Source organism: Emydura macquarii, unplaced genomic scaffold (genome assembly GCF_026122565.2).
Source record: "Emydura macquarii macquarii isolate MOO-44397 ecotype Brisbane River unplaced genomic scaffold, CSIRO-AGI_Emac_v2 contig_3122, whole genome shotgun sequence".
Taxonomy (NCBI): domain Eukaryota; kingdom Metazoa; phylum Chordata; order Testudines; family Chelidae; genus Emydura; species Emydura macquarii.
The window spans coordinates 360,598-387,398 of NW_027133259.1; the positions used below are offsets into that span (position 1 = coordinate 360,598).

The 26,801-nt window shown below is 39.9% G+C and overlaps 1 protein-coding gene across 2 annotated transcripts in view; it reads left to right on the top strand.

Moving 5' to 3' along the window:
• FBLN1 (fibulin 1) overlaps positions 1–20,943 on the top strand; it is a 123,624-nt gene extending 102,681 nt beyond the window's left edge. For both annotated transcript variants that reach the window (XM_067530979.1, XM_067530978.1), the window contains one exon: positions 19,803–20,943. In XM_067530979.1, the coding sequence (XP_067387080.1) occupies positions 19,803–19,942 (140 nt within the window). In that variant the 3' untranslated portion in view covers positions 19,943–20,943. The remainder of the gene's footprint in view (positions 1–19,802) is intronic.
• Positions 20,944–26,801: the final 5,858 nt, after the last annotated feature.

The following is a 26,801-nucleotide window of genomic DNA, read 5'->3' on the forward strand; positions in this document are numbered from 1 at the left end:
TAATGGTTCATTTGATCTGATTTTACAGACTTTGATTTGGCCTCAGCATAAATCTGGGGAACATTTTAAATATAAATCAGTTGAGAAATGGATCTAATACAAATGCAAATTGTCTTATCTTAAAAATTGTGCCCCCCCCTCATCCCATTATAATTCAAGTAGTGAGAAGAACAGCACAGTAAATTTTAGTGGTAAAATTTCCCCAGTTATTTATTAGGTTTTTTTCCCCCTATTGACTACTGTTTAAATAGCATGGGAACAATTTTTAATGAATAATTCATTTACATTGTAACGTCAGGGTAATTCGCTGAAGCTATAACTGTTTCAACATTAATTGGCAGGTCAAATGCATTGTTTTTTCCAACTTCATAACTGTAAAAAAAAAAGGAAGTTGGCAGGGGTTTCTAGCATGCAGTTCTCAAATTGTGCTGCTGTCTTTCAAGGTTTTGTCAGTCAGGCATATTTAAGTAAAAACCTGCATGTGTTGCAGCTTTTTGGCTTGTTTTAGAGGGTTCCATAGAATCCTTTGGTTTAGAAAGGACTAGTACATAGGATACAAAGAAACTCACAGGATCAGATTACGCCCTGAAGCATGGGATTTGAAGCGTGAGATTTGATTTGTTCTGTATTAGCATGTATATAGGAAAACAAAGGAATATTTTCCCATGATTATTTGTGTTTAGTATGTACATTTTACCACTGTGCCCAGATTTATATATGTGATTTTGTGCTTATAGAGAGGATTCTCCTTTTGGTTGTGGGTAAAATCTTTGCTGTGTTTTACATATTGAAATGTTGATAAGGAGTAAAATGTTCCTATGAGGCATTATGTTTAACCTGGTCTGTAGGTGGCACTGCTGTATTTCAGAAATGTTACCGACCATACAGTATCAGCAATGTCTAAGCGTATGTTACTGCAGATAAAACAAACAAACAGTTATTAGGGTTGTATCTCATTCTTTATCAAAAAGAAGTGTACAGCTGAATGCTGAGAGAGGCTTATAAGATTACAAATTTCAGGCATTGGTGTGATTCTTTAAAAAAATACACAAACATTATCAAGGTCACTGTGTAGCTACAGTAGTTTTCTTCCCCCCACATTTGTTCTTGTCTGAAAAAATAATGCCATGTATAGAATTATGACTGGCCATGGTATTTGCCTGAGAGAAATGTTCCAGTTTTGCACAATAGGACTTACAGCAAATGGCACTTGACTATGTAAGCTGGAGGGATATTTTGTGAAGTATGGGAGAAGGAGTATGGGGTTGCACACAAAGCTGAGAATCAGTTGATCTAATCGGCATGCCCAGCTGTACAGGAGACATCCTGTCTGACTATGGGCAAGTCATTTAACCTCTCTGCACCTCACTTCCTCCTGTGCAATATGGGGATAATAATATCTCTACCTACAGCACCTTGCAGTGATGCTGAAGCTTAATGAACTCCTGTATGTAAAAGCACTTTGAGATTAATGCAGGAACAGTGCTACAGGAGTGCAGAGTCATTATTTATTTCATTTTATGGCTAGATTAGGTTTGCATTGCTGAGTGTCCATTCCAGGCCTGAACTGGCTACAGCGGAAGCAGGAACAGGGCCTCAGATTGCAAAATCTTTCTTAAAAACGACAGTGAACTAAAATCTCTTGTGGAGTCTGGTCTATCTGTGCTTCCGTCAAACATTTTCCTGTAGCTCTCAAATGGTAATTAGGGAAAGTCATAATTCTAGTTCTAGAAAAAAAAGATGAAAAACAACCTGCCTGTAGCTCAGAGGGAGGGAGGGAGAGGGATTCAGGCCACCAGTGAGTGAGAGAGAAAGAGAGAAATCAGGAACACAGACTGACGCCGCTTGCAGTAACTCTGCTCCTCTTACAACTATTTTATTATTATATTTGTTTATTTTAATAACTCCCAAAAGTGTGCTAGGAACCTTCCATGACAGAGAAAAAGACCTGACCCTAAGCCCAGGGAGTTTACAAACCAATTTCAGACATGACACAATGAGGGAGGGGGATGGTTTGCAAGCATAGAGGAGGGGGAGAAGGATAGGGACAACGTCAGTAAAATTATGCAGTTATTCAGCAAAGGCTAGTGCTCATGATGGATCAAAGAATTTAATTTTTCTGATAGAAATATACTGAATGAATAAGCAGAAGTCTTAACTGTCAAGTTTCAGTTTGTTGTAGGCTTTGCAGGAGAAGTGGGACTACAAGAGGGATTTAAAAGAGGAGAAGATAATAGCTTGATGGTCCAGCTCAGGGAAGTTGTGGAAGAAAGCATGGGGATGGTTGTTGGTGGATTGGTGGGAAAGGTGGTATAAGAAGAGACAAATTCACATAAGTAGGGAGGAGAAGATTTATGTAGCGCCAAGAAGGCAATGACACAAAACCTGAATTTGGTGCCATGGAGAAGTTGGAAGGACGGGGACTTGATCAAATTGACAGGCCAGGAAGACTACCTTGGTAGCAATGTTTTGCATGAACTGAATAGAGATTGATGTGGGTGTCACATAGGTCAGAGGAAGAAAGCTACTAGAAGTTCTCTCAGGCTAGCGCTTGATGTGTGCTATACAGAACCCCAGAATTCGATGTGGATAAGGATAGAGACCTCTTTAATGTTTTTAATGAACTAAACACTACTGGGAATTGTGTGATTATGGGAGACTTCAATTTCCCACATGTAGACTGGAGGACGAGTGCTACTAATAATGGTAGGGCCCAGATTTTCCTGGATGTGATTGCTGATGGTTTTTTTCACCAAATAGTCACTGAACCAACCAGTTTTGGCTTTGGCATTGGTCAGTAGCAAGGACCTCATAGAAGAGATGGTTGTTGGGGACAATTTTGGTTTGAGTGATCAAGAGCTAATTTAGTTTAAACTAAATGCAAGCATAAACAAAAATAGATCTGCAACTAGGATCCTTGATTTCAAAAAAGCAAACTTTTAAAAAAATGAAGGGAATTAGTTAGGGAAGTGGACTGGACTGAAGAATTCAACGATGTGGGGGAGACTTGGAATTATTTTAAGTCAAAGTTCCCTGGAGAGGTAGAGAAGAGTGAGGAGAGGCCAATGGTGAAAAGCCAAGGAAGAAGATGATGTCAAGAAAGGATCAGTGATCACTAGTATCAAAAACAGTGAAGAGGCCAAAGGGGATGAGTTTGAAGCACAGGCCCTGAAAATTGGCTAGGAGGAAGTTATCGAGATCTTGCTGAGAATGGTTTCAGTGGAGTGGAAAGAAAGGAAGCCAGATTGGAGGGACAGGTTCCTGGTTATGCACAGACTTCCAGGCTAATAGCAGAAAGACATTATTGTTTAGATAAGTGCTTCCAATATTATTATCCCTATTCATATTTGAAAAGGATGCCAAGCATGGTAGTTTTCCTCTTACAAAATATGCTGTGGAATTCCTAACACCAAACATGGCTGGAACCTCAGTTTTGCACTGAATCCTGAAGAGATTGCTAAGAATTCTAAATCATTTCTTAACTTGTCTGGGGGTGGGCAGAAGAAGAGGTATAGACCCACCTTATTTTTTCTTTAGAGCCTTTTACAGACTTTTTGCTGCATACCTCTTTAGCTAGCTGTCAGTGAAAGATGAAGAATGCACTAATGTTCTGTTAATGCCTAAGGTATTATCAGGTACTATGAAGCTCTTTCCTCAGCTATGCATTCATTTTCTGAGATATATATAATACCACCTATATTATATAATATAATAGTCAGAAAGGCTGGTAAATTTAAGGAAGGTTTTTTAAAGTTCTTAATGTAGCTATGAATAATACTGTGTGATATTTTTACTGTTCAATTTGATGCAAAACCAAGTACAATCTTCTATTTAAAATAAAAATGTTACTGCTGTTAGCAAAAGCTTTCCAGAAATCACTACATTTACAGAATTTCAGTTGGTTAGGTCCTTGTGTACAGTAGTAGAGATTTTTAGGGGAGGTTAGGTTGGTATTTGAATATTCAGATTTCAATAACCTTTATGACAGCAGGAAGCTGATTAGTTGTGGTTGTGCAGATATGTACTGTGCCTGTGGCACTAAACATAGGCCTATGGATATAAAGGCAATAATGTTTTTCAAGTTGTGCAATTACAGAATTATAGAAATGTAGGGCTAGGAGAGACCTCAAGAGAGCTATTTCTATCACTTGCCAAACTTGTGGCAATAATTTTTCATATCTGCCCCACAAATCTGTGTGTGGTAGAATTGAATTGAATTGAATCTCACCAGAGTGGACTCAGGAATGGAGCACTGACCTGCAAAGGATACCTGGGATCTGTTTTGAACCCTGCCACTGATCTGCTTTGTGACCTGGGGCAAATCATTTCACTGTGCTTCTGTTTCCCTCCTATCTTTCATCTCTTTTGACTCTCTGGACTGTAAACTCTTTGGGGCAGGGACTCTCTCTTAAGATGTGTGTACAATATGTAGCACAATGGGAGCCCAGTCTGGATTATGGAATCTTGGCACTACTGTAAAACAAACAATAATAATCTTCCTGCAACAATTTTTGGGGCACATTGAGCCCAGGTGTAATCAGGTTTTCTCTCTCATTGAAATCAAGGAGAGATGGGCATGTTATACTGGGGGGATTAATTTTGCACTCTCTCTTTCTGGACACTTCTACAAACAAATAATCAATCTCCGTCATGACTATGTCACTAGCATGATGCAACAATGAACAATGACTTGCAATACCAAACTTAGCAGTCCAGACATCTGTAACCAGCATGTAAAGCAATGATGTAATTCTGCGGACTTTTAGAAGGCCTTATGCAGCCTTATTGGAAAGAAGACAGACCAGTTTTCATCCTTTCAGCTGGTATTTCTCTATTCTCCTAGTTTTGCCCATTTCTATCCAGGCTTGCTCCCTTCACAGGAGCAACTCCCAGTAAAGAATATCATTTTTGTACGCCATATTGCTGTATCAATAGCTGCACAGTTGAGAATAGGTTGCCCAGAAGCCATTTTGTAGGCTGGATGCTAAATATCTGAACCTACCCTTCCAGAGGATGGATGACTGCCCTACTCAGTAGTCAGAGCCTTTCACTTGTACCCCCAAATTGTGTGAAGTTGGAGGGCTCTTCTGGAAACAAGCAAGACAGTACCGTAGGAGCTGAATGTTCATTTTAGATAAGAAAAATGGTCACTGCACTTTTCTAGCAAGAATTATTCTCCTGCTCAAGATAAATAATCGGATGCCAGGTTTCCCTCCAGTAGCTAGTTAATGAAACGTTCTTCACTGATCTAGATCCATTTTCACCCCTCACCTCGATTAGCTAACAGACCACAAAAACACGGATGTCATCCTCCGTTAAAGTTTTCAAGAAACCAATAAACAAATCAGTCTTGCTGTTGAAGATCTGTGCATTGCAGTGGGAATTCAAAAGCCTGCCTACTTGGGGAACTGGTACTGAGCATAGGAGCTTTCACCACTGTTGTCGGTCACTGGATCAAATGATGTACTGTAGACCAAGAGTCTAGTATGCGCTATTAATTTTTAAACAATGTACTGAGGTGTTGTGCTCCAGATTATACACATAGGTAAGCGTGGCCATATCTAGAGCCTCACACGTTAGAAAAATATACACTAGCAGAATGTTCATTCTGTTCTCATTTACACCTGTATAAATCAATAGAATTACACCTGCGTGAGTGATATCAGAATCTAGCGTTTCCACGGACTCACTGTGTGACTTCAGCGTTGTGAGGCACTTTGGTCCTGTTTGCAAAGCACTCAGGGTGCTTTTCAGCCGAGGATCTCAAAGTGCAAAGAATGTTTATTATGAATGATTGTTGGTCTGTTGCTATGATCTGCAGCCGTTTCTGCACCTCATGAGAGCTGCACACAGAAAATTATGATTTGGCTTGAGTCTATTATTTTTTCCCAGCATGATGCATGGATGCCATGGCTCACTTTTAAAAAAATCATTATATTTAAAGGGGTTAAATGTGGTGTACCGACCCCTTACTTCAGTCTTATTCTGTGAATTTGGTCAGGGATTAGCATTCATTATCATTCAGAAAACTTTATTCTTCAGAAATTCTGCTAACAATAACAACAGAGCCATCATCCCCAGGTGGTGACTGACTGGCTGTGTAAGGGCTTTCACACCAAATCCTCAGGATTAGGTGCTTTCTCTTTCTTGGTAAATTGAATCACACACTCATGTCCTGCTGTGTGCCATAATGTGGCTCATAGCCAAGAAATGCTTAAGGTTACAATAATTAATTGCCTTGGTGACATGGATATGCTACTGTATTGGAGCTTGGCTGAAGCTGGGTTATGTGGTAATGGGACTGGGAGGGTCCAAATGATAACAAATATGCACCCAAATTACACACACAACTGGTAATTGCACACACATTAAGGACTCAGATACTATGGAGACTGGGACTAATAACAAACTATAGATATAAATAAACAGACATTGTGAGTTAAACAGGGGATTGTTTTGCCTGCACACAGGCATATCTGGTGTATGTCATTTAGGCTTGCTTATTTTAACATTCAACCTTGAAGTTTGTCACATCTTTTTGTGACAGCTGAAAAACAAAAACTACTTAACCTAGATAAAGTTCTCAAAAGCTTAGGACTGAAAAGATGAAAGATGTAAATGGTGGTAAACAGTTTGTTTACCTGAGGATAGTGCAAGTACAGTTAGTGCAATTTATGCATGAGTAATCTCATTGTGTTGTCAGCTTGGAAACTCTTTGCAAGGTTTTGTCCCCAAGGCAAACTAAGGGTCTAAAAGCACTTTGAGTTTGCCAAAGCCAAGATAAGAGCACATATTGCTGAATGTACTGGGTACCCTTACTAAAGATTACAGTATTCGTAAACTAGCCAAACCTCACTAGAATCAAAGATTGCTCTTAACTCTTTCCCAGTACCTAAACTATATGATCTAACATGACAGATAACAGCGTTGAAAATATTTACCATTAGTTTCTGGCCAAAAATTGAAAAATTCCATGAATCCTGTATATAGTTAAAAAACTACAGGTTCTTCTATTCAATCAAAAGCTTTCTAAAGTTCACAATTTATTAATAAAATTAATTTTGATGAACTGTTGAAGTATTGCATTTATAATAAGTTGCATTCTAAATTTCTGAACCATCAAAAGTGGTCATAAACTTAAATAAGATTTGTTTTTAATGGAGAATATCCATGAACGTGGCATTTCTATTTTAGTTTCCTTATGAATTAAGAAAGTGGACTCCTTGTAACTAAGTTCCAGAGGGATAGCTGGGTTAGTCTGTTTTTAGCAAAACAGCGAGAGTTCTGTGGCACCTTAAAGACTAACAAATGTATTTGGGCATAAGCTTTCATGTGCAGAAACCCACTTTGTTGTGTACCTTGTAACTAAGAATCATTAATCCTAAAATTTATAAGAATTTATAACCCATTTTGAAAACTTCATAGACTGTTCCATTGCAATCTGAAGAGTTTAGACATAATTGTCTATTTGGTCAGACTTCACATAAAGTTTCATTTATAAATTATTTATAAAGGGTTAATAAACGATTAATAAAATCATAAGCATGTTACAGACATTAGTGGTATGTGTCATACATAGTTATGGAGACATCAGTGGAAGGCATTATACATGAATTGGAAGCAACATATTGTCCAGTTTGGCTCTAGCAATCTGTAACAATTGATTAATCATTTATTCACTTTTTATAACTAGAACTTTAATCAAACGATACAGATATCAAATCAAGATGTTTAGGAGTAGGGAAATAAACTGCAACAGTGGAAATCTCAGAAAAACAGACAATTGATGGGATCACTCCAGAAGCGGGGAGTTTGACAGGAAAGAACAGCCCCAAATAGATGCTTCTCTGGATCAAGCTAAGGATGATGGACTGTAGCTTATCTTTGACTGCTGGGCACTTTTGCACCACGAAACCTACATACGTATGTCTAGTTATGGGCTGCAACTAATTACTGCATAATTGCTTATAATGAAGAGTCAGCTGTGCATTTAGCTATGTAGAGTTTGACTGAAAGAGGTAATACAATAACAGTTCTCTCATGTCTGATTCAGTATTTCAGGAAGTATACCACATTCATAGTAACAAACACTACAGTTAAGGTTGCTGAATAGTATAGCTCCCTGTTGACACATGCACACAATGAACGTTTTTGGCTAAACTTTTCCACACTGTATCTGACCAAGTGTGGGTGTGTAAAGTTTCATTAATTTCCTTTTTTAAATACTGTACCTGATTTTAAAAGGTTATGTCAGTGTAATGACTGTGAGTGCTTTAATTGTTTGTCACCGTAATTACTTCGGGTTCACTTATGTTGCTTAGCGACCTGAACCATGCTGGAGTGGGAAGGAGGTGCATCGGTTATTTAACGATTTCTGGAGGTATTGAAAGATTAGAATGCTTCCAGAGATGCTGTGAGAGGGCACGTCTCACTGTATTTGGTTCAATGTGGTCAATTTCCTACGTCCACCGTAATCCCGTCACGTAGGGACCCCATTCATACCACACCCAGAAATACTTCCGTGAGGCAGATAGTGCCCCAGAGTAAGGAGAAATGAGGGTGGGATTGTGCCTCAGAAGGAAATCTCTGTTTCCCAGATCTGCTCCTTGCTCATGAGTGTGCCTAGCTGTCAGAATACAGGCAATTCCCAGATGATTATAATGCCTGTGGTCTCAAGAGAGCTACCGCATTACTTGAAGTTTTTCATCATTCAAAGGGCTAACTGATCCTTTTCATCTCAATGGAATTATCTGCATTGCTCTTGAATCGTTTGTGACAATAATGATAAAGGCTCCTGCCATGTGTTTTTTTCTGGAATTTCTGATAGAATTTGGTTTATTAATAAAACTACTGTTCTTTAGAAAATGAATTATTTCTTGGTAATTGCCACATAAAAATATCTCTAAAGCTAGCATTAATCCTTGAGCTGCCACACCTGACAAACAAACAGAGAGAAATGACTCCAACAACTCATTACTCAAAATTCAGACACGGAAATAGATTCCCTTTTACTTTGAAGTGTAATGCCCTTACGGCATTGTGAATTAGGCCTTCACTCTCTTTTGATGGTGTATTTGGAATATTTCACTGGTAACCGATTTAGAGGATTAGGTACATAGCTGGATATATTAACATGGTAATGTTAACGTAATGTAGAATTTGTTCACAAGAATGTAACTGGGCCATAAATATCTTTACTTGTTAAGTACACTTTGGAAGTACTGGCCACAATTTTCAAAACTGGGTGCCTCAAGAACTGGTTGGATTTTTATATTTTTTAAAACATATTCAGAACTATTATTTTTAAAAGCTCTGTGCTTTGAAGAAGGAACTGGAAACTTTGCAAGGAGATAAATATGGGGTCAGATAGGAGCCAAGCTCCCTGCTTCCAGTGTAAACGTACTCGAAGGGCTAGGCTGCTGGATGTTGTTGTTCGGGCTGGAGCTCAGAAACTCAAGCCTAGGGGGTCAGGTGGGCTTGATAACCCAAGCCACAAGTTCCACACTGCTACCAGATTGGAAGCCTCGGTCTCAGTTGCAGTGTAGATATACTCCTCGGCTCCCAGGCTCTTGGGCAGCCTGCTAGATGGGACACCTCAGATTCAGGTCTCTAAGAGTAAAACTGTGACAAAATACCTGAGGCAGGCCATGGCTGGCCCAAGTCAGCCGACCCAGGCTCACGGGGCTTGGACACGGGGGCTATAAAACTGCAGTGTGCAATCTTCAGGCTTGCCCTGGAGTCCAGGCTCTGAGACCCCATCAGCGCAGAAGTTCTCAGAGTGCAAGCCAAAACATCCAGTCTGTAAAGTGCTATAGCCGCACAGTGCCAGTGTCAGATGACTGGGGCTCTGAGACTCGGTGTTGTGGGGTTTTTATTGCAGTGTAAACAGTGTAGGATCCTTGGCTCTAGGGCAGCTTACGTGGCAGGTCCCCAATCTGCCATCCCAGGGTCCAGGCTCCTACGGGGAGCTCCAAATCCCAGGATCCCCAGGCTGCCCAGTTTCCCATGTGGCAAGCTGCAAGGCGAGCCTCAGAAACATTTTTTAAAAGGAAATGTTGTTTTGATTTTTTTTCCCTAAACAAAACTTTGGAATTCCTGTCCCAAGGGAAATTTTGGGATTTCATTTTTTGTTCCATTTCAGAATAGTGTTTCTGGTGGTTTGGGCTTTTTTGGTGGGGGGTTACATTTTGGGATTTCCTGCAGAACAGGAATTCTGCTTTCCAGCCAGCTTCTGTGGCTGCATTTCAATGTGATTCTGGTATAGGTGTAGTTTGTAAAGTGCTTGGAGAGATTTCTAGATGAAAGTTGTGGTAATATACAAATGTAAGATACTGAAAAGAACCAACAGAATTTTGGGAATGGTGATACCAAAACAACAACTCCTCTCTAGAAAGGATTTAAAAGTTTAATGCTAGGAAAAGTCATGGCCTGTGTCAAAGCTCCCATATTGCTGTAGGAAACAGAAACTCCTTTATAAAGCATGATCTCAAAGGGACACTGTCAACTTGAAAGTTACATTTCTCTTTGAAATTGGTTTATCTATTGTCATTACCAGTACCAGGTATGGTTACTAACACTGAAAGATGTTAGTGAAGACAGTATCTCTCTCTCACTCACTCAATGTGTTTATTTGTGTATTCAGTAGCAGTTTGGGTAGTCAGTTTCACTGAGTTGCTGGTCAGTTACATTTTCTGTCCCTTGCACCCACATGACTTCACCTGCACACCCTTCTCCGGGACCTGCAAAGAGGTTGTTTACCTCTAACAGAGCAAGAGATCTTCTGCCATTTCTCACGTTGGGGCCAGGAGGGGCATCTTCTTTTCTAGGAACCCCGAGCATGAGTGGGGTGCAGTTGGCATGTAAAAGGATGAGGAAATCTCTCTTCATTACCCATACCTCTGCACAGAGCTGGGGAGCAACAGGAGACGACAGAGAAAGTGGTGGGAGGGAGCCCACTTCATTCCTTGTTTGTAGAAACGTAAAAGGTGCTCTTGACCACGTGCAGATAAGATCCTGTTGTAATGCCATTTAAAAGCTAGTTGTTTGTTATCCCAGTCTCAGCTGCTAAAACCCTGTATTTAGCATCAGGGGAACAACTGCTGAGTCATGATGGCAATTGGGTCTAGTTAGCTGAAATGAGGGAATGTTTAAGTACCAAGAGAATGGAAATAACTTTGTGGTGAGAGGAGAATTAGAGAGCTAAGACAGAAGACGTCCCGGTGGGAAGCCATAGGAACAGACTGACTGGGGGGCAGGACCTTAGGCTGAGGTTTCTGTTGGGTTATTTTTCAGTTACCTATAAAGCCAAAGGAAGGATTTGGGTTTGGAAACTCTGAGGCCCTCTAGCTCTGTTGAGCACAGGGAAGGGACTGGCTTCATTCACTGGGTTCAATTAGATGCATGCTTTTTTTTCAAATGAATCAGTTCGTGCTGACAGTGTTCATTTAAGGGTTCATGGAGGAATGGCAATAGGGGAAAAAATAGGATACGTGTTATGTCTTTGACAATCTCCCTCTTAGGTGTCAGTCATAGCTCCACAGTTAAACCTTTCCTTGAAGGCAGGATTCACATCCCTCTATTTCATGTACCAGTAATTGAATTTAGTCTCTACATTTAACTGAGTTACTGGCCAGATGATAATCCAATTTTCAATTATTATTATTTATTATATAAAATAGTTACTAACTTTTCCAGAGAAAATAATTAAAAAATCAGTCTGTTTTCAAAGTTGGCCCTCCCTGTCCCACTTTTTTTCTTCTCCCTGCAGCTAAACAACCAGTCTCCAAACTTCACACACGGGTATTATCATGAATCCGTCAAATAAGCCACCCTTTGGCAATTTCAGTATTAAGGACGGGGAGGGGGGAGAGAGAGAGGATGGGGGGAGGAATTACTCCCCTTCTTCATCACCATTTTATTTGCACTGAGAAAAACCAATGGATCTCTCAGGATCCACAAGGTACTTTTGTCTGATGTTTCTCTGATCCTTCTGCACCAGCTCCCTCACTCTGAGATCCCCAGGCAGCCTCTGACCATAGGTAGCAGGCTGCATAGGCAACAGTGCCAGGGTTCAATTCTCCATCTGTAAAATGGGGATAATAAATACTATTTTTATTTAGGATCTTTGGGGCAGGGGCTCTCTCTAACTCTGTGTTTGCATAGAGTCTAGCACAGTGGGGCCCTTCTCATGGTTAGGGCTTCTGGGCTGTACTGTAATACTAATACTTGAAAATTAATGGGGGAAGTTAAACTAAAAAAATCTGCCCTAAGACTGGGCTGACAGGGATTGTGATATCCAAACTATCCCAGATATAACTGTGACATGTCCATAATAAATAGGTGCTGTATTTTAGGAATAACTAAGGACTAGATCTATCTAAAGTTAACATTAGTTAAAGAGTTGGGCTAATCAAAATTGAGTATAGTTCTTCAATTTATCTTTGTAATCATGTTACCTCACATTTAATAACTCTGTTCTACTAGAGTCTGGATTTCCTGAAGCCAAATACTAATGTAAAATAGAATCAGGCGCTCTGGATCATACCCCAGTTGGGTAATGTGGTAATAAAACAGTGGAAATTCTCCCAAATTCAAGATGCAAGATTATTAGCAAATCAGCTACATGATACAAAAACACAAGCAGAAACCAGATGTGGAGGTGAACTGCCTGAGGGTCCTACATATTTCAAAGGGGAAAAATGTAATTATATCTTAGAGATACAGAAAAGCCAAGGAATACCTGCAGCACCTGATTGCAATAACAAATGCTGATAAAAGGATTATCAACATTAAGTTCAACACTACTGTGTTATTTATCTACTCTTCTTTCTTAAGAAAGACCTCAGTCATTTAGATTTCAAAACCAGTACTAGTTTCTCTAAGGATTTTTATTAACTTTCTATTTTTTTAAATTATTATAGAACTCACTTGAAAATGAAAATTGTGTGTTATTCTGTACGATGTCCTTGGTGTGCGTGCTGCTTTACAAGACTTAGTCCCTACCCCAGAAGAATTTAGAGTGAATCTAGACTGAATCAAGGGTTCAAAAAAGGAGAGGAGAAGAGACGAGAAGGGACACAACATGAAAGCAAAGTCCTTGAGCAGTTAAGGATCTTGTTAATTCCATATGGGGCGTGTGCGTGTGTTTCAGTTTTGACATGAGCTAAGCTCTAAACTAAAGGACTGAGGTGAGAGATATGAGCACAGGCTGGCTTGTTAGTGGCGGAAGGAAAAGTAACATGGAGTTACCAGAGGGAGGAGGAGATCAAGGGTTCTGACAGGCAGAGTCAGGTGGAAGAGTGCAATGAATGAATGAGGATGTAGTAGGATAGCAGGAGTCAGGAGCCAAGAGAGAGGCATGGCTGAAAGTGAGATGAGGCTATGAATTTGATCATGGAAGAATAAGGAAGGCAGGAGAATGATTCCAGCAGGGTGGGCTGGGGACAAAGGAAGATACTGTAACTTTGACTGGAGTGTATTGAATGAATGAGAGTGGGGAGAGATGAAAGGCTGGGAGGCTGTAGAAAAGTTACTGTGGTTAGAGAATGAGATCATGGACCAGACTTTTAGCAGTGGAATCAGTTAGGCAGAGGTGGATTTTACAGGTGATAAAGAAGTGACAGGATTTGCTGGGAATCTAGTTGAGAGGGAAAGTGGACAGAGTGAAATTGGATGCCAGTAAATAGCAAACTCAGGGAGCTTTGTGATTAAAATCTGAAGTGGGATAGAGAGTTTCTTTAGGATAGGTGAAACTACAGCACTATTATGGTCATTATTAATCTAAATCCTAGAAGGTGGGGAAAAGGTGCCAGAGAAGAGGTAGTCAATGATGCAATATGGCAAATGGATAAGGAAACTATGCAGATGAGGAGATGGGGAGGGTATTGAGTCAGAGACTGCTCAGGGGGTTCATAACAGAGAAGATGAGAGAAACAGATTTTTATAGATTCTAAGGCAAGAAGGAACCATTATGGTCATCTACTCTGAACTATTGCATAACAGAGGCCAGCATAGCACTTCACCTAGTAATTCCTGCATCAAATTCATCGTTTTCCACATTTGAGAAGACACCAGGAACCAGTCAAAGTATAGCTAGGTCTTACATATTTGTATTCATTTAGTAAACACGGTTATTTGGCACCCAAATGTGCCTGTGTGGTTTCTTCACATTCATACTGTCTTTGCAAGAGGTGTGCAATCGGTAACCTGGTTATGACCCACCTTTCAGATTGCTTTGATTTCAGAGGAGGGTACTGTCATATTGTATGTGCAATATTTGGGTATATCTGTAGCTGCTGGTAGCAAATACCTCCAGCAGCCAGAGACAGGACACTAACCGGGGAGGGCTCTGAGTTACTAGGGTGAATTTTTGCCTAGGTGTCTGGCTTGTGGGTCTTGCCTACATGCTCCTAGCCTAACTGCTCACCATATTTTGGGTCAGGAAGGAATTTTCCCCCCAGGTCAGATCAGCAGAGACCCTGAGGGATTTTCACCTTCCTCTGCCGCATGGAGAACAGGTCACTTGTTGGTTTAAATTAGAATAACTGGTGGATTCTTTGTTACTTAGTCTTGAAATCATGATCTGAGGACTTCATAACCTCTGGCTGAATTACTGGGTCTAGTGCAGGAGGGGATGGGTGATGTTCTGTGGCCTGCCATGTCCAGGAGGTCAGACTAGATGATCACAATGGTCCCCTCTGGCCTTAATGTCTCTGAGTAAGGTGATAAAGCAAACAGCTTCAAAGGCATTAGGGATGGCTGCTGTTATTTCCAGCCTGCTATGTAGTATGTAGCGCATGTGTACCTATTTAGAAAACAGTCACTCAGAGAGAGAGAGAGAGAGAGAGAGAGAGAGAGAGACCTTTAAATTCCATGAGGTGATTGCAACATTATGGTGTTTTCATAAATGGGGTAGCCTAAGGAAGATTTGGTCACAGCACAGGTACTGGCTGTTTCCTGGTCAGAGAGAAACCTTTATTTTGAATGGTAATGATGTCCACATCATTGTACATGCAGTGATAGCACAGCACTCAGGGGGAAGACGAAGGTGTAGGAATGCTACAAAGGCCAATTTACACATGGAGGATGAAATCCTGGCCCCACTGAAATCAATGGTAAAACTCCTATTGACTGAATAAAGCCAGGATTGCACCCCGCGTGTTTAAGCTACTCAACTTGGACTGTACCTCGACTCTCTCTGCTGTTCATCTTTAACAATATAAATCAATGTGCAGGTTTGGCAGGTTCAAGGTCCCTCCCCCATTGCCAGCTCAGCAGCGCACAGACTGGTTACGGGAGATTAATAGACTGCTCCATAGGAGGATGTGGAACGTCAGCTTAGACAAAGTACAGAGCAGCTGTACACAAAGAAAATCTCACCGTGAACAATCAGCTGCAGCTGGGGACCACCAGTCACGGGTGCTTTGGTATAACTTCAGAGGCAAGTGGACTATCACTGCCAGCTTGCAGTCAACTCCCCTGGTGTTCTCATAATTCACAGCCTCATGCTGGGTATTGCACTATTGGGGATCATCAGGGTGCAGCTCTTCCTTACAATTATTAGAGATGTGCACAGGTACAACCAGGGACAATCAGCAGTGACGGCAATATTTGAATGTGTGCCCCTCGCCCATTTCACAGGTGGGGGCTAGGGGCTGCCAGTTTTGTTTGGACATAATCCTGGAGGTTTCATCACATGATCTTAATTCATGATTAATCTTTAATTCCTGGAACCTCCAGGACAAACCTGCAGGGTTGGCAGCCATAGGGGTGCAATCTTACAAGGGTGAGAATGGTACTAAAAAAATTGCCTTGCGTGGCGGTTAATACAATCTAAGGTTGCATTGATCTAACTGTTTAATTCTGATTGACATGGCATGCCTCTGTATTTCAGAGATGGGGGCTTTGTGGGCCACCCCCTCTTTACATAAATTCACCCTCTTTTTCCATGTGTAGAATAGCCTCAGCATACTTCTCAGGAAGTACTGTGTGGTGCTTGTATGTGAGAGCGGTTTAGCGGGTTTTCAACACACTGACAAACAGTTGTTTTACCGCCATTCCAAACTGCAGGAGATCAGTGCTTCCCTCCCTCTGGCTCCAGCAGGGACCCAGCACCAGGAGACCCCAGCACTAGAGCTCCACACAGCCCGCTTTGCCATGCTCCCTGCTACAGCCAGGGGAAAGGGAGCACTGTACTTGCGTCCCCTTGGCTGCAGCGAGGAGCCTGCACCCGTCTTGTAGCCCCATGTCTTTAGGCAGCAGTTTCCTTCTGCTGCCAGCAGGAGGGGAGCCACAGGTCACTTTGAAAGACTCCGCGGGTTACAGGTTGGGAACCACTGGAACTCGTGGGACAGTCTGGGCTGTTGTGAGGCTGTTAGACCAGATTCTGATACGAGTTGCGGCACTTCTACTTCTGAATAATTCCACTGCAACTGGCAGAGCTACTCTGTATTTACAGGGGTGTAAGGGAGATCAGAAACTGGCTGCTTTGTTGCTCCAATTCCTGACTCTTGAGGATGTTCAACATTGTAACCTTCCTGTTACTGTAAAGTAGGTTTTTGTGCTTAATATTAATTTTCAGCTAAAAATGCTGAAGAAGCCAGACCACCCTGTGGACCCCTATTTTAAGGCTGCCAAAATGCACAGTGAAACACCGTCGTTGTGTCAATGCAGCAATGACTGATATCAGCCCTTTTAAAGGAAGCGGATTTAAGCACTAAGTGTGGCAGTTTAGGATGGGCTCCCTGATGAAAGCTTTTGAAGTAGTGATTGATACGAATAACCAAATGTGTGCATTAAATAGTGGGCCTGATTGTCAAGCACCTTGCCCCTTGTGTAGTCACCTACACATGTGACAAGTGAGTGTAAAGCACCACAATCATTGTGATGGAATGGAGGGAATTCCGATGCAGGAGTACTTTGCCCATACATCAATGACTAGACTGGGCAAGGCCCTGGAGGGTCAGACCCTTCTTTAAAAAAAAGATAGCAAACTATGGCCCATGACCTGCAATAATTTCTCAGAAGGCCTGTTGCCAGGGCAACTGTTGCCTATTTGCTGGATTCTGGGTAACTGAATAGCCCTTGGCTGAGAAGGCCACATTACAAGTGTTTCAGCAGCTCTGGTGCATGGTTTTCATCTGTGCTTGTCAGAGGAAAAGGAGCAACTATTCGATGTAGCACTTGTTATCAAGAGGAAGAAACAAACTAGTGTACAATAATCAGTAACATTTACTCATCATTATACACTAGATGTTCCTACTGCATGTGTGTCCAATATATCATTTTATAGTTAATTTTTTCCCACACGTTATAAAACTAATGCAGGACAGCAGGGAAGCTTATCCAGAAATCAGACTTAAAGTGGGTTCAGCATCACCCATGCCAGCTGTAAGGAAGTTTGTTCAAGCAGGTCCTCCTATATATTTGATGGGGGAGAGGCGTGTGGTGTTCTGCTGGCCCTTTAATTTTATTTCAGTTTTGCAGTTTATTGCAGGGGCACCCAGAGCACTGGATAGGCACTCCTTTTTATTTTGTATACAAATCTAAATAAAGAAGTGAAAACTATAGGATATACCCCATTCTATATATTTAGACCGCAGTCACTCTTAAAACCATCACTTCAGTTTTCTGTACATATGTTTTTCATATATGCAGTATTGATTTGTTGGCCCATTATTATAATTGCTTTTAAAGCAGAAGCAAAATAACTATACAGGAACTACCCCGTTGTACACTGCGCATTTGTTCTTTCCACCCTATCCGCTGCTTCTGAAAGTAAACTTAAGTGCTTAGTAAAAGACTGAAGGAAATTTATCTGAATGAATCAGAATAGACAATGAGGTGAAATGCATCAGTTGCTTTGGCTGCAATAACCATAATGCTCAGAAGTTCTGTACTCTAGCATCAACCATCTTAGACATGATTGTATGACTACATAAGTCACATTGTGACGTGCAATCCCACTTTTAGAGTGAATAGATTAGAGAGAGGAGACTAAAATGATTAAAGGATTACTAAATAGGAATACCAGCCTTTATCACCTGAAGGTTACTCATCACAGAACAAGATATTAAGTGGGTAATACTGCAAATTTACATGATTGAGGTGGAAGATAATTTCCACAGTAATGTCATGTAGTAATATTAAAACACTTCCTACCATACAGGAAGGGGAATTCTAGAGAGATTCTTCCCCCCGCCCCCCCGCCCCACACACACAACCCTTGCCACCACAAGTCAATTTTACAAGGTGCAGGATGTTGGCCAAGAAAACTTAAAAATAAATTGTAGGGGGAAGGGATGCTTTAAAGAAGTATATTCATTAAATATGGCAAGCAAAATTAATGTGGTGAAAAGCTGGCTATTTTACTACATGCTGAAGATATTAGCCAGTATTTAAACAGGACAGTTGTAATGTCATCACTGCAGTAGGAAAAAAAAAGGTGCTGACAGCCTAAATAAGCAAACGTTTATCTCTACCATCAGATCATAAGCCAACGTGTTCTTAGGGAACTGGTATAAGAATTCTTTTGGAATTCCATAAAGACTGTTGTGCTGTATGCTTTGAAACATAACCCCTAAGATCTAAGGAATACATCTAAAATAATCCACTCAAACTATATATTTCCTACCAAATCAAATGCCACTGTAACATGTCAGCTGTCAGAATCAGGTATTTGAGAAGAGGATTCTGTAGCAAATTCCTGATGTTTTTGACCTATTTTAGACTTTCAAGTACTAATACAGTAGCTGCATAATGTGTTTAATACGGAGAACAACATAGTGCATGGAGGCAAATCCTATGTAATCATTACTGACTTTAACTGTGCAGGATCAGGGCCTTAGCCCTCAATCCCACAACTATTCTGTCTGGCCACAGGAGTTTGCCTATGCAGAACAAATTGCAAGATTATACTTTTTAGGCTCAATTAATTTCTCCACGATCATTTATTTGTTCATCATATGTCCCAGTGTAGATGAGGTAACGACCATGCCACTGTGAAAATGATGCATTTAAAATGTGATAAGCAGCAACAATTCAGATTAGTGTTTAAGACTAAGCAACGTGTCAAATACCACTAGGCCAAATTCTGATAGCCACATTCCTTACTCACCTTGCACACTTACCTCCTTCCAGCCATTGTCCCACTGAAAGCAATGGGATTGCTTATAATAATTTGGCTCACTATATTATGCAAATTAGTGGTGGTTGATGTGTATGTGAAAAGTGCTTATCAGATACTACTTAGTAATTACTTGTAATCTCGCCTGTCCCAAAGAGAGTGGAAAGTTCAATCTTGGTGTTCTGTTCTATGTATCCATCTCTTTGTACATTCTCTGGTATAATCTGCATCTTGCTTTACTTAAACAAAAAATGTCTTATGTTCTATTTTTAGAAAACTAGTTTGCATCCATTGGGCAAAAAGTGGAAGAAAATATTGCTAACTGCAGAGTGATCAGTGTTCTTTTATAATCAGTGTTTTAGTAAATGTACTGAAAATAGGAGCATGTCAAATATTAAAAGGAAACAATCATTGCAGATATAACCCTTTTTAAAAATGTTTGCAAACCAGACCAACATTGTGTAGTACATGTAGTCATTAATCAAAAGTATTCACAAACTGGTTGACTATTCTGCATTGCTTGCCCAAAAATATTCATTCATGCATTTTAAAAAATATTCTGACAGCTGTTCAAAAGTGAAGACTGGCTCTAGTCTTGTGTAAACAAACCCCAGAGCTAATCCGAAACCATTTGATTTCACTGTATCAATCATCTTTACTTATTTGTTTTTTGCCACAGGTGTAGTTCGTCAGGTGAAGCCCATTGTTGGACCTTTCCATGCCATTCTGAAACTGGAGATGAACTATGTGATAGGAGGGGTTGTCTCTCATCGTAACATTGTCAACGTGCACATCTTTGTGTCTGAATATTGGTTCTAGTCGAGCTTTTAAAATCTGAACCAAGCAAGCCGCTCCAGACCAAATCATTAGCACAAACTATTATATTATATGCCTGTTTGTAAAACCCAATAGTGTTTGGTTTTTTTTAATATTTGGATTATAGTTTAATTAAGACAATTACCAAGCTATGTTGATTAGATGTAGGATGGAGCAAAATAAATTAACCTGATTTAATTGTGTTTATAAATAAGTACAGTGTAAAAGTGCTCATCTGCCTAGTGAATTTAAAAACCTTTTCTAAAATGTTCAGGCAAGTCTTAACTATTGCTCCTTTATCTGATAGCCAGTGCTATAAAGGACATGGGAGAAATGGACTAGCCATAGACCATTGTGATGTACCATTACAGGAAAGTCCTAGAAGCAACTAGTCATTTTGCCTCAATTTTTGGGTGATTAATTTGAGATATCTGAAAAGGACCTGATTTTCAAAATAGACACCCTTTGAAAATCAGGCCCCTTTAACTCAAGTTGGGCACCCAAAAGTCAATTGTCACTTTTGAAACTCTTGGTCTAAAGATTTTAAAAAACTGTTTGGCTGCTGTTACAAGAGGAAATTGCAAAAGGAAGTAAAAATAGCAAGAGGAACAAGCTGTTGCGCATATCAGATAAAAACTCATGTTTTGACCTTTTATTTGACTATCAATGAAACATGTTGGCTCCAACTTAACCAACTACCTCTAATTGGAATTAACCTGTTACAGCAAGTCACCTACACTCCAAACCAAAATGTATTCAGATATATTGGAATTCTAGACAGTCACCTTGAGGCTACTAGAAAGTAAAGCACACAGTACAATATATATATTTTTAAACTTTGTAAAGAAACTAGTATGTTAAGCTATAGACTTTTCTGAGCATCAGACCAAAACATATGCAATAATATAATGACACTCTTAAAAAAGAAATGTTGAATGTATTTTCTGGGCATCGAAGTAATGTATCTTTTTATGACAAAAGTGAAAATAAACAGCTCCATGTTTGTTTATGGTCTATCATTGAGAATCCTCAAGAAACAAGATTTAGTGAGAAAATACCCATGTATCTGCATTTTTCCTGCTTAACTGAAGAACACTACACCTACCCATTATTAGCCTGACACACTTGCCTTTTAGGGTTTTTTTATCCAAAACCCATTGAAGTAGATGGGGGTCCAGTCTACCTCAGGCACACTTAGGGTGACCAGATGTCCTGATTTTGTAGGGACAGTCCTGATATTTGGGGCTTTTTCTTTTATAGGCTTTTTCTTTTATATTGCCCCTCCACCCCCACCCTGATTTTTCATACTTGCTATCTGGTCATCCTAGGCACACTCCCTATACAAATTGGGAGTTTATAACTAACACATTCTCACATACAAGTTTTGATTAAAGAATACTTGACTGGTAGTATTAAATTACATGTTAATTACTGAACACTCCCTAGATTACTGTACATAATGTAGCTTTCAGGATGCCATTTTGAAATAATCTATAATATGTTCAATGTTCTCAGGGGCCACCTGGGCAATACTCAGTATCTCCTTAAATAGTTCCCATATTTAGATACAAAGATGTTGTGTGCAAAAGTCTAGCAAGTAGATTCAGAGTAGGTGGCTTTCATCATTCAAAAAACTGAAGGTAATTTTTGGATAACCCAAATTACAAGGTACACCATCTTCAAAGATTCGCAGCCATTTAAACTGTTCTTTAAAAAAAATCCAACACTTAATTCAATATCATAAATAGCATCTAAGAACATGGAGATAGGAAAGATCCATTAAGTGATCCAATTCTCCTTCTTGCCAATGCAGGAAAAATAAGTAGCCTCAGATGCAAAAACAAGGAAAACTGATTTCATCTGATTTTTCTAGATTGTAGTTGTAATTTGTAATTACTCACTTCCTCTATAATCAGTTGCAGCAGAAAGTACTTTGGGACAGTAAAAATACAGATTTTAGCCTCAAAGTAATGAACAAACTCATTTAAAGCCTTCTCCATTACCTTAATCTCCCCCATACCCACTCCTATCCAACCCACTTTATTTTTTTATTTATTTATTTTTTAAATATTGAAAAATGGAGAATGGCAAAAGGCATTACTACTACTTTCTGGAAACCTATTTTCTTACAGTGTATCCAAATAATCAAAAAGCTGGTTGCAATTTTCAGAATAGCCCTGAAGTCATAGGATAGTACTTATCTGGCAATAATTTTATGTTTTACATCTAATGAAAATAGTGATTGCTCAGAGCCGTGGTCACCATGACATGACAATTTATAGTATGCCAATAGATTAAATTAGAAAATGTAATAATGATAGGAAAGGATAGAATATGTTCATCTAATCCAAGCCTGTCACATTCAAATTTACAGCCATTGCAAATGGCATAAATATGACAAATTATTTTATCTGGCTTTATCTGTGAATGACAAGAATTAGAGCTAGCCCAATGGGAAAATATATTCATGAACTTGTCCATGAAATCCACTCAATTGGATTCAGACATGTTCTTGAACCCTTTGGCTCATTTTTCTTCCCAGACACTGTTTCTGATTGCATGGAGGGTAGCAGAGGCACTTTTAGTCATGTGAATACTGGTATTCATGTGCAAATGAACAAGTTTTTCTGAAAACAGAAGTATGCACTATCATTTGTTGTTCTTGTTTTAAATTTGTCATCCACTCAGGGAACAGAATCAATACCACATGATTTAGGAGATAAGCCACACATAGTAAATAATGAATAGTCATAATGCTCAATAGCAAGTAATACATAGACGGAGGCTTTCTAAAGAGGCAGAGCTGTATTCAGCACAAGGCCGGTGGAGGTAAGCAAAGGTGGTTTTAAGCTGGAGGGAGGTAAATATACTTGGCTCCTTAATCATAGGGATGACAGATGCTAGCCCGGTCCCCAGTATGAGGTAGAACAACCTAAAGATCTCTCTTTCAGACTGTCCACAGCCTCTTGAAGCAGTGCTGGCAGCCAAGCATCACTGGTATGAGGTAGATTCTAGTTATGCCCACCGTGCTATAGGAGCTGCTGCCAGGGTATTATTCCTCTACACGAGGAATCCTCTCAGGGTCATACAAAATGTGATTAGGGACCATCTGCACCACCGGAGACGTGCAGAGTGGCTGGAAGACACCAAGAATCAGGCCCAAGCTCTGCAACACTGTTCAAAGTGTTTGGTGGATGATTATGAATAAAAAAAACACAAACAATGAGGGAAAATCTTCATCAGTTTGTAGATGGACTTGGCTTTTTATAATCTATTTTTAAAAACCTCCAAACTTCCTGAGGGGAAGTATAATTTATTAGTAGAGAAGGCAAAATAGCATAGTGTGTGATCTTAGTAGAGCTATTAAAGTGCTCCATAGCCAAAGACAATATCTAAATGAAAAACAAACGTGTAGCCTAGTAATGTTCATGATAGTACATTCCATGTATGATAGGATATATTTGTGCAGTGATAAGTTTTCATGATTTGCAGAGAAATGCTATATGGTATTCCAGAATAATTTTAGTTATGGTATATGACAGGGGTGGCCAAACTGCGGCTCATGAGCCGCATGCAGCTTTTTTACAGTTAATGTGTGGCTCTCAGAGCTTCCTATGCATCCCCCCCTCCATTCTCCATCTACCGGATTGGGGTGGGGAGCTTGGGGCTTTAGCCCCGCGAGGTGTGCCTGCCGGGGCTCAGGGCTTCAGCCCTGGCTCTTGAACTTCTGAATATTGCTGTTTGTGGCTCAGAAGGTCAGTAAGTTTGGCCACCCCGGTACAAGATATCTCTTGGAAACAATAGTTAGTTTGCTGTAATGCTTTAACATGGTAAATAACTTATCACCATGTGCACATCACTGAGTGTCTGTACCATTAATATGTTCCGGTCTTCACCCCAAAATCAGATTGAGCCTGAATTTGGCTCATGAAAAATATTAGAATCGCTTTCTCCTACCCAGTTCATGATTATTTCAGTCACTAAACGCATGTAATCAATCAGTACGATGAACTGGACCATTGTGGAAACTTTTTCTCTTAGGTTTGCCTTTTATGAAATGCTGAGAAGTGACAGGTGTACCATTTAAAAGGCTGGCCTCATGCAACAGCCTACCTGGTTGTGTTCTTACCTTAGTTATAGAGACAAGCCTTTAAGTGCCTAAGAAGACAGGCTGCACATCACAGAATTTTATATAAAGCAATTTCTATTCCTGTGTGTTCTTACATACATGACAGTATGAAAATTAAAATGGAGACTATTTCTGGATCATTAGCCATTTGTAGTTGTGTTAGCTATTAAATGTAAGTTACCTGTACTTCATGTAAGATGAAAAACCATGTATATTGATGATTGTAGACAATTCAGTGGTATCTAAATCTAGAAGGGTAGCACTAACCCACATGTCTATGACTGGTGGATTTAGCATTTGATTCCTTACATTAGTAGAGAGATGTGACAGACACACACACACACAGACACACCAGCACCCTAGGGAGAGTGCATCTGAAAAGGCTTATGTGGGCCATTTATTCCAGTAAGTGCCTAGAATATGTTGAGTTGTAAATAAATGTGCTCTTGCTTTAAGAATTTGTGTGTGTGTGTGCGCGCGCACACACTGTTCATTGTTGGGTGCAAAAGATGCAACTGCAAATTTAGTTTACGCAAAAATGTAGGTGCAAATTGGACTGACCAAGAGTTAGACTGACCAAAAGACCCACTGAGCCTGGGTTCTTGAAAACTCTGGCCTCAATGTGAAGACCTTAGCACTTCCCTCTTGACATATCAGTAGCTTGGATTTAGCTTTTCCACAGATGGTTTTGATCGTGACTCTGATCCAGGACTTCTCTATTTCACACAGTTAAAGTATCAATGTTACATAGAAAATCATATCCATATTTTATGTCTTTGTCTCCAATAACTCAATTATTTTCCTTCTTTGTGAAAAAAATGTGGGAAGTCTCAGGCATGCAGCGTAGGGAGAAGAGCATAGCCAGCAGTAAGTTCTCTCCAACCAAGGGCATGAGGACTCAGCAGCTCGTGGGACTGTGCTGTGGGGTGCCTGTTTACTGCTGCCTGAGAAAAGGATCAGCATGTGCTCTCTTTAAGATGTGGTTCTGGCTACATAAGAGGCACAGAGGGGGCTGGATCTGAGTATAACCCCAGTTTAGTAGAGCCTGCCCCCCTTCAAACTGTGGTGTCTTAGCTACCACTACTGAACGCGAGATTACTTCAGGGAGAAGGAATCAGAACCCAGTGCTGAGAGAGAACTTCCATTCCTAGCTCTGCCACTAACACACTGTGATCCCAAGGAAAAAGAGTTAATTGTCTTTGCCTTACCCATAAAGTGGGGATAATACTTAATTACTATATAGCCTATATACACACACTATAGCCTGTCAAAAATATTCTGATAGCACACTGATTTGTCAACATGGATACATTCCTTGAGAATTTTGATGAATTAAAAAAAGCTGCATTTTAATAAGGATGAAAGTCAGTGTTGGCCTCATCAGAACTAAATGTGTTTGATTTTTCACTTTGGAATGGCTTCTTTGAAATGTATAATTTGTAATAGACTATGAAATGAAATATAAAAAGTGAAAATTGAAAAAAGGGTCAGTTTTATTTAAATTAATGTTTTGATTGATTCAAGTTTTTTTTGAAAATCTTATTGCATGGGAAATTTCAAAATTGGACATTGCATTCCGCTGTGGAATCAGAACAAAGCTTTGAAATTGTGGCATTTCCTGTAAAATGGACATTTCAGTTCCTGCAGAGCTCTGTTATGTACCTGCCACACCACTAGGTCACAATTTCAGATAAAAAGCTTTTTTGGTTGAAAACTGGTCTTTTTTCCTAAGGGATTGTCTACAAGGTGCTTCCGTCTGCACCAAAGGGGTGCAAATTTTACTCCACACTAGCATGCTGTGCAGTAACTGGCCCATACGGCCTCTGCTGGCATGCACTAAAACTTCCTTAATGTGGATTAATGTAGTCCTGTTTCAGACAATGCTACGTTAACATATTCTAGAGAACTTTTGGAGAGCACCTGCATGGACCAGTTTGTGCATGACACACTAGTGCAGACTAAAATTTGCACCCCTTTGGTGCAGACTGAAGCATCTTGCAGACAACCCTTAAAACATTTTTTTCCCTACAAAAAAAGGGTCAATATTGTTTAAATGTTTTGGTGTTCATGGCAAATGTTCTGATTTTTTTTTTTTTTAAACCAAGATTTTTGAAAGTGTTAGTGAACCAGTCATAGAAAATCATGGCTGATTGAAAACCATTTTTTGTGGCAAACTTAACCATTTCAATCAACATTTTAAAAACAGTTTCCATTAAAAAAAATGGGTCAGCTTAAAACCATTTGATAGTAAAACAACTTCAACATTTTGAAAGTTTCCCCAAAACTAAATTTGTTGGTTTTGGGTTTTAGTGTTTTTTCCATCATTCACAGGGGTCATTCATATGATTATTGAATTAATTATTACCTCGCTATCTATTTAAGGATTTATATTGCCACCCACCACTGTATTTAAGTGCCATCCATGTCAAATCAATAGCAACAGCAAAGACCCTACCAGATTTAAGGTGTCTGGCAGTTCTCCATTTTCTGGGATGAGGGGGCAGGAGGACTTGTGAAGGTGTCAATGTTGTGTGTGTCACTCTCATGGTGGAAAGTCTAAAAACAAAGGCTTTGCTGAGATTCCTAACGACTGTCCGACTCCGGATTTGCCTTGGGAATTTTGTTTAATAGCTAGATCCCGTCAGCCAAGGGTTACGAGTCACTTTCAGCATGTAAAGTGCTATGTAAGTGCTGCAGGATGATGATCATGGTCTCACTAAAGGAAATCCTAGA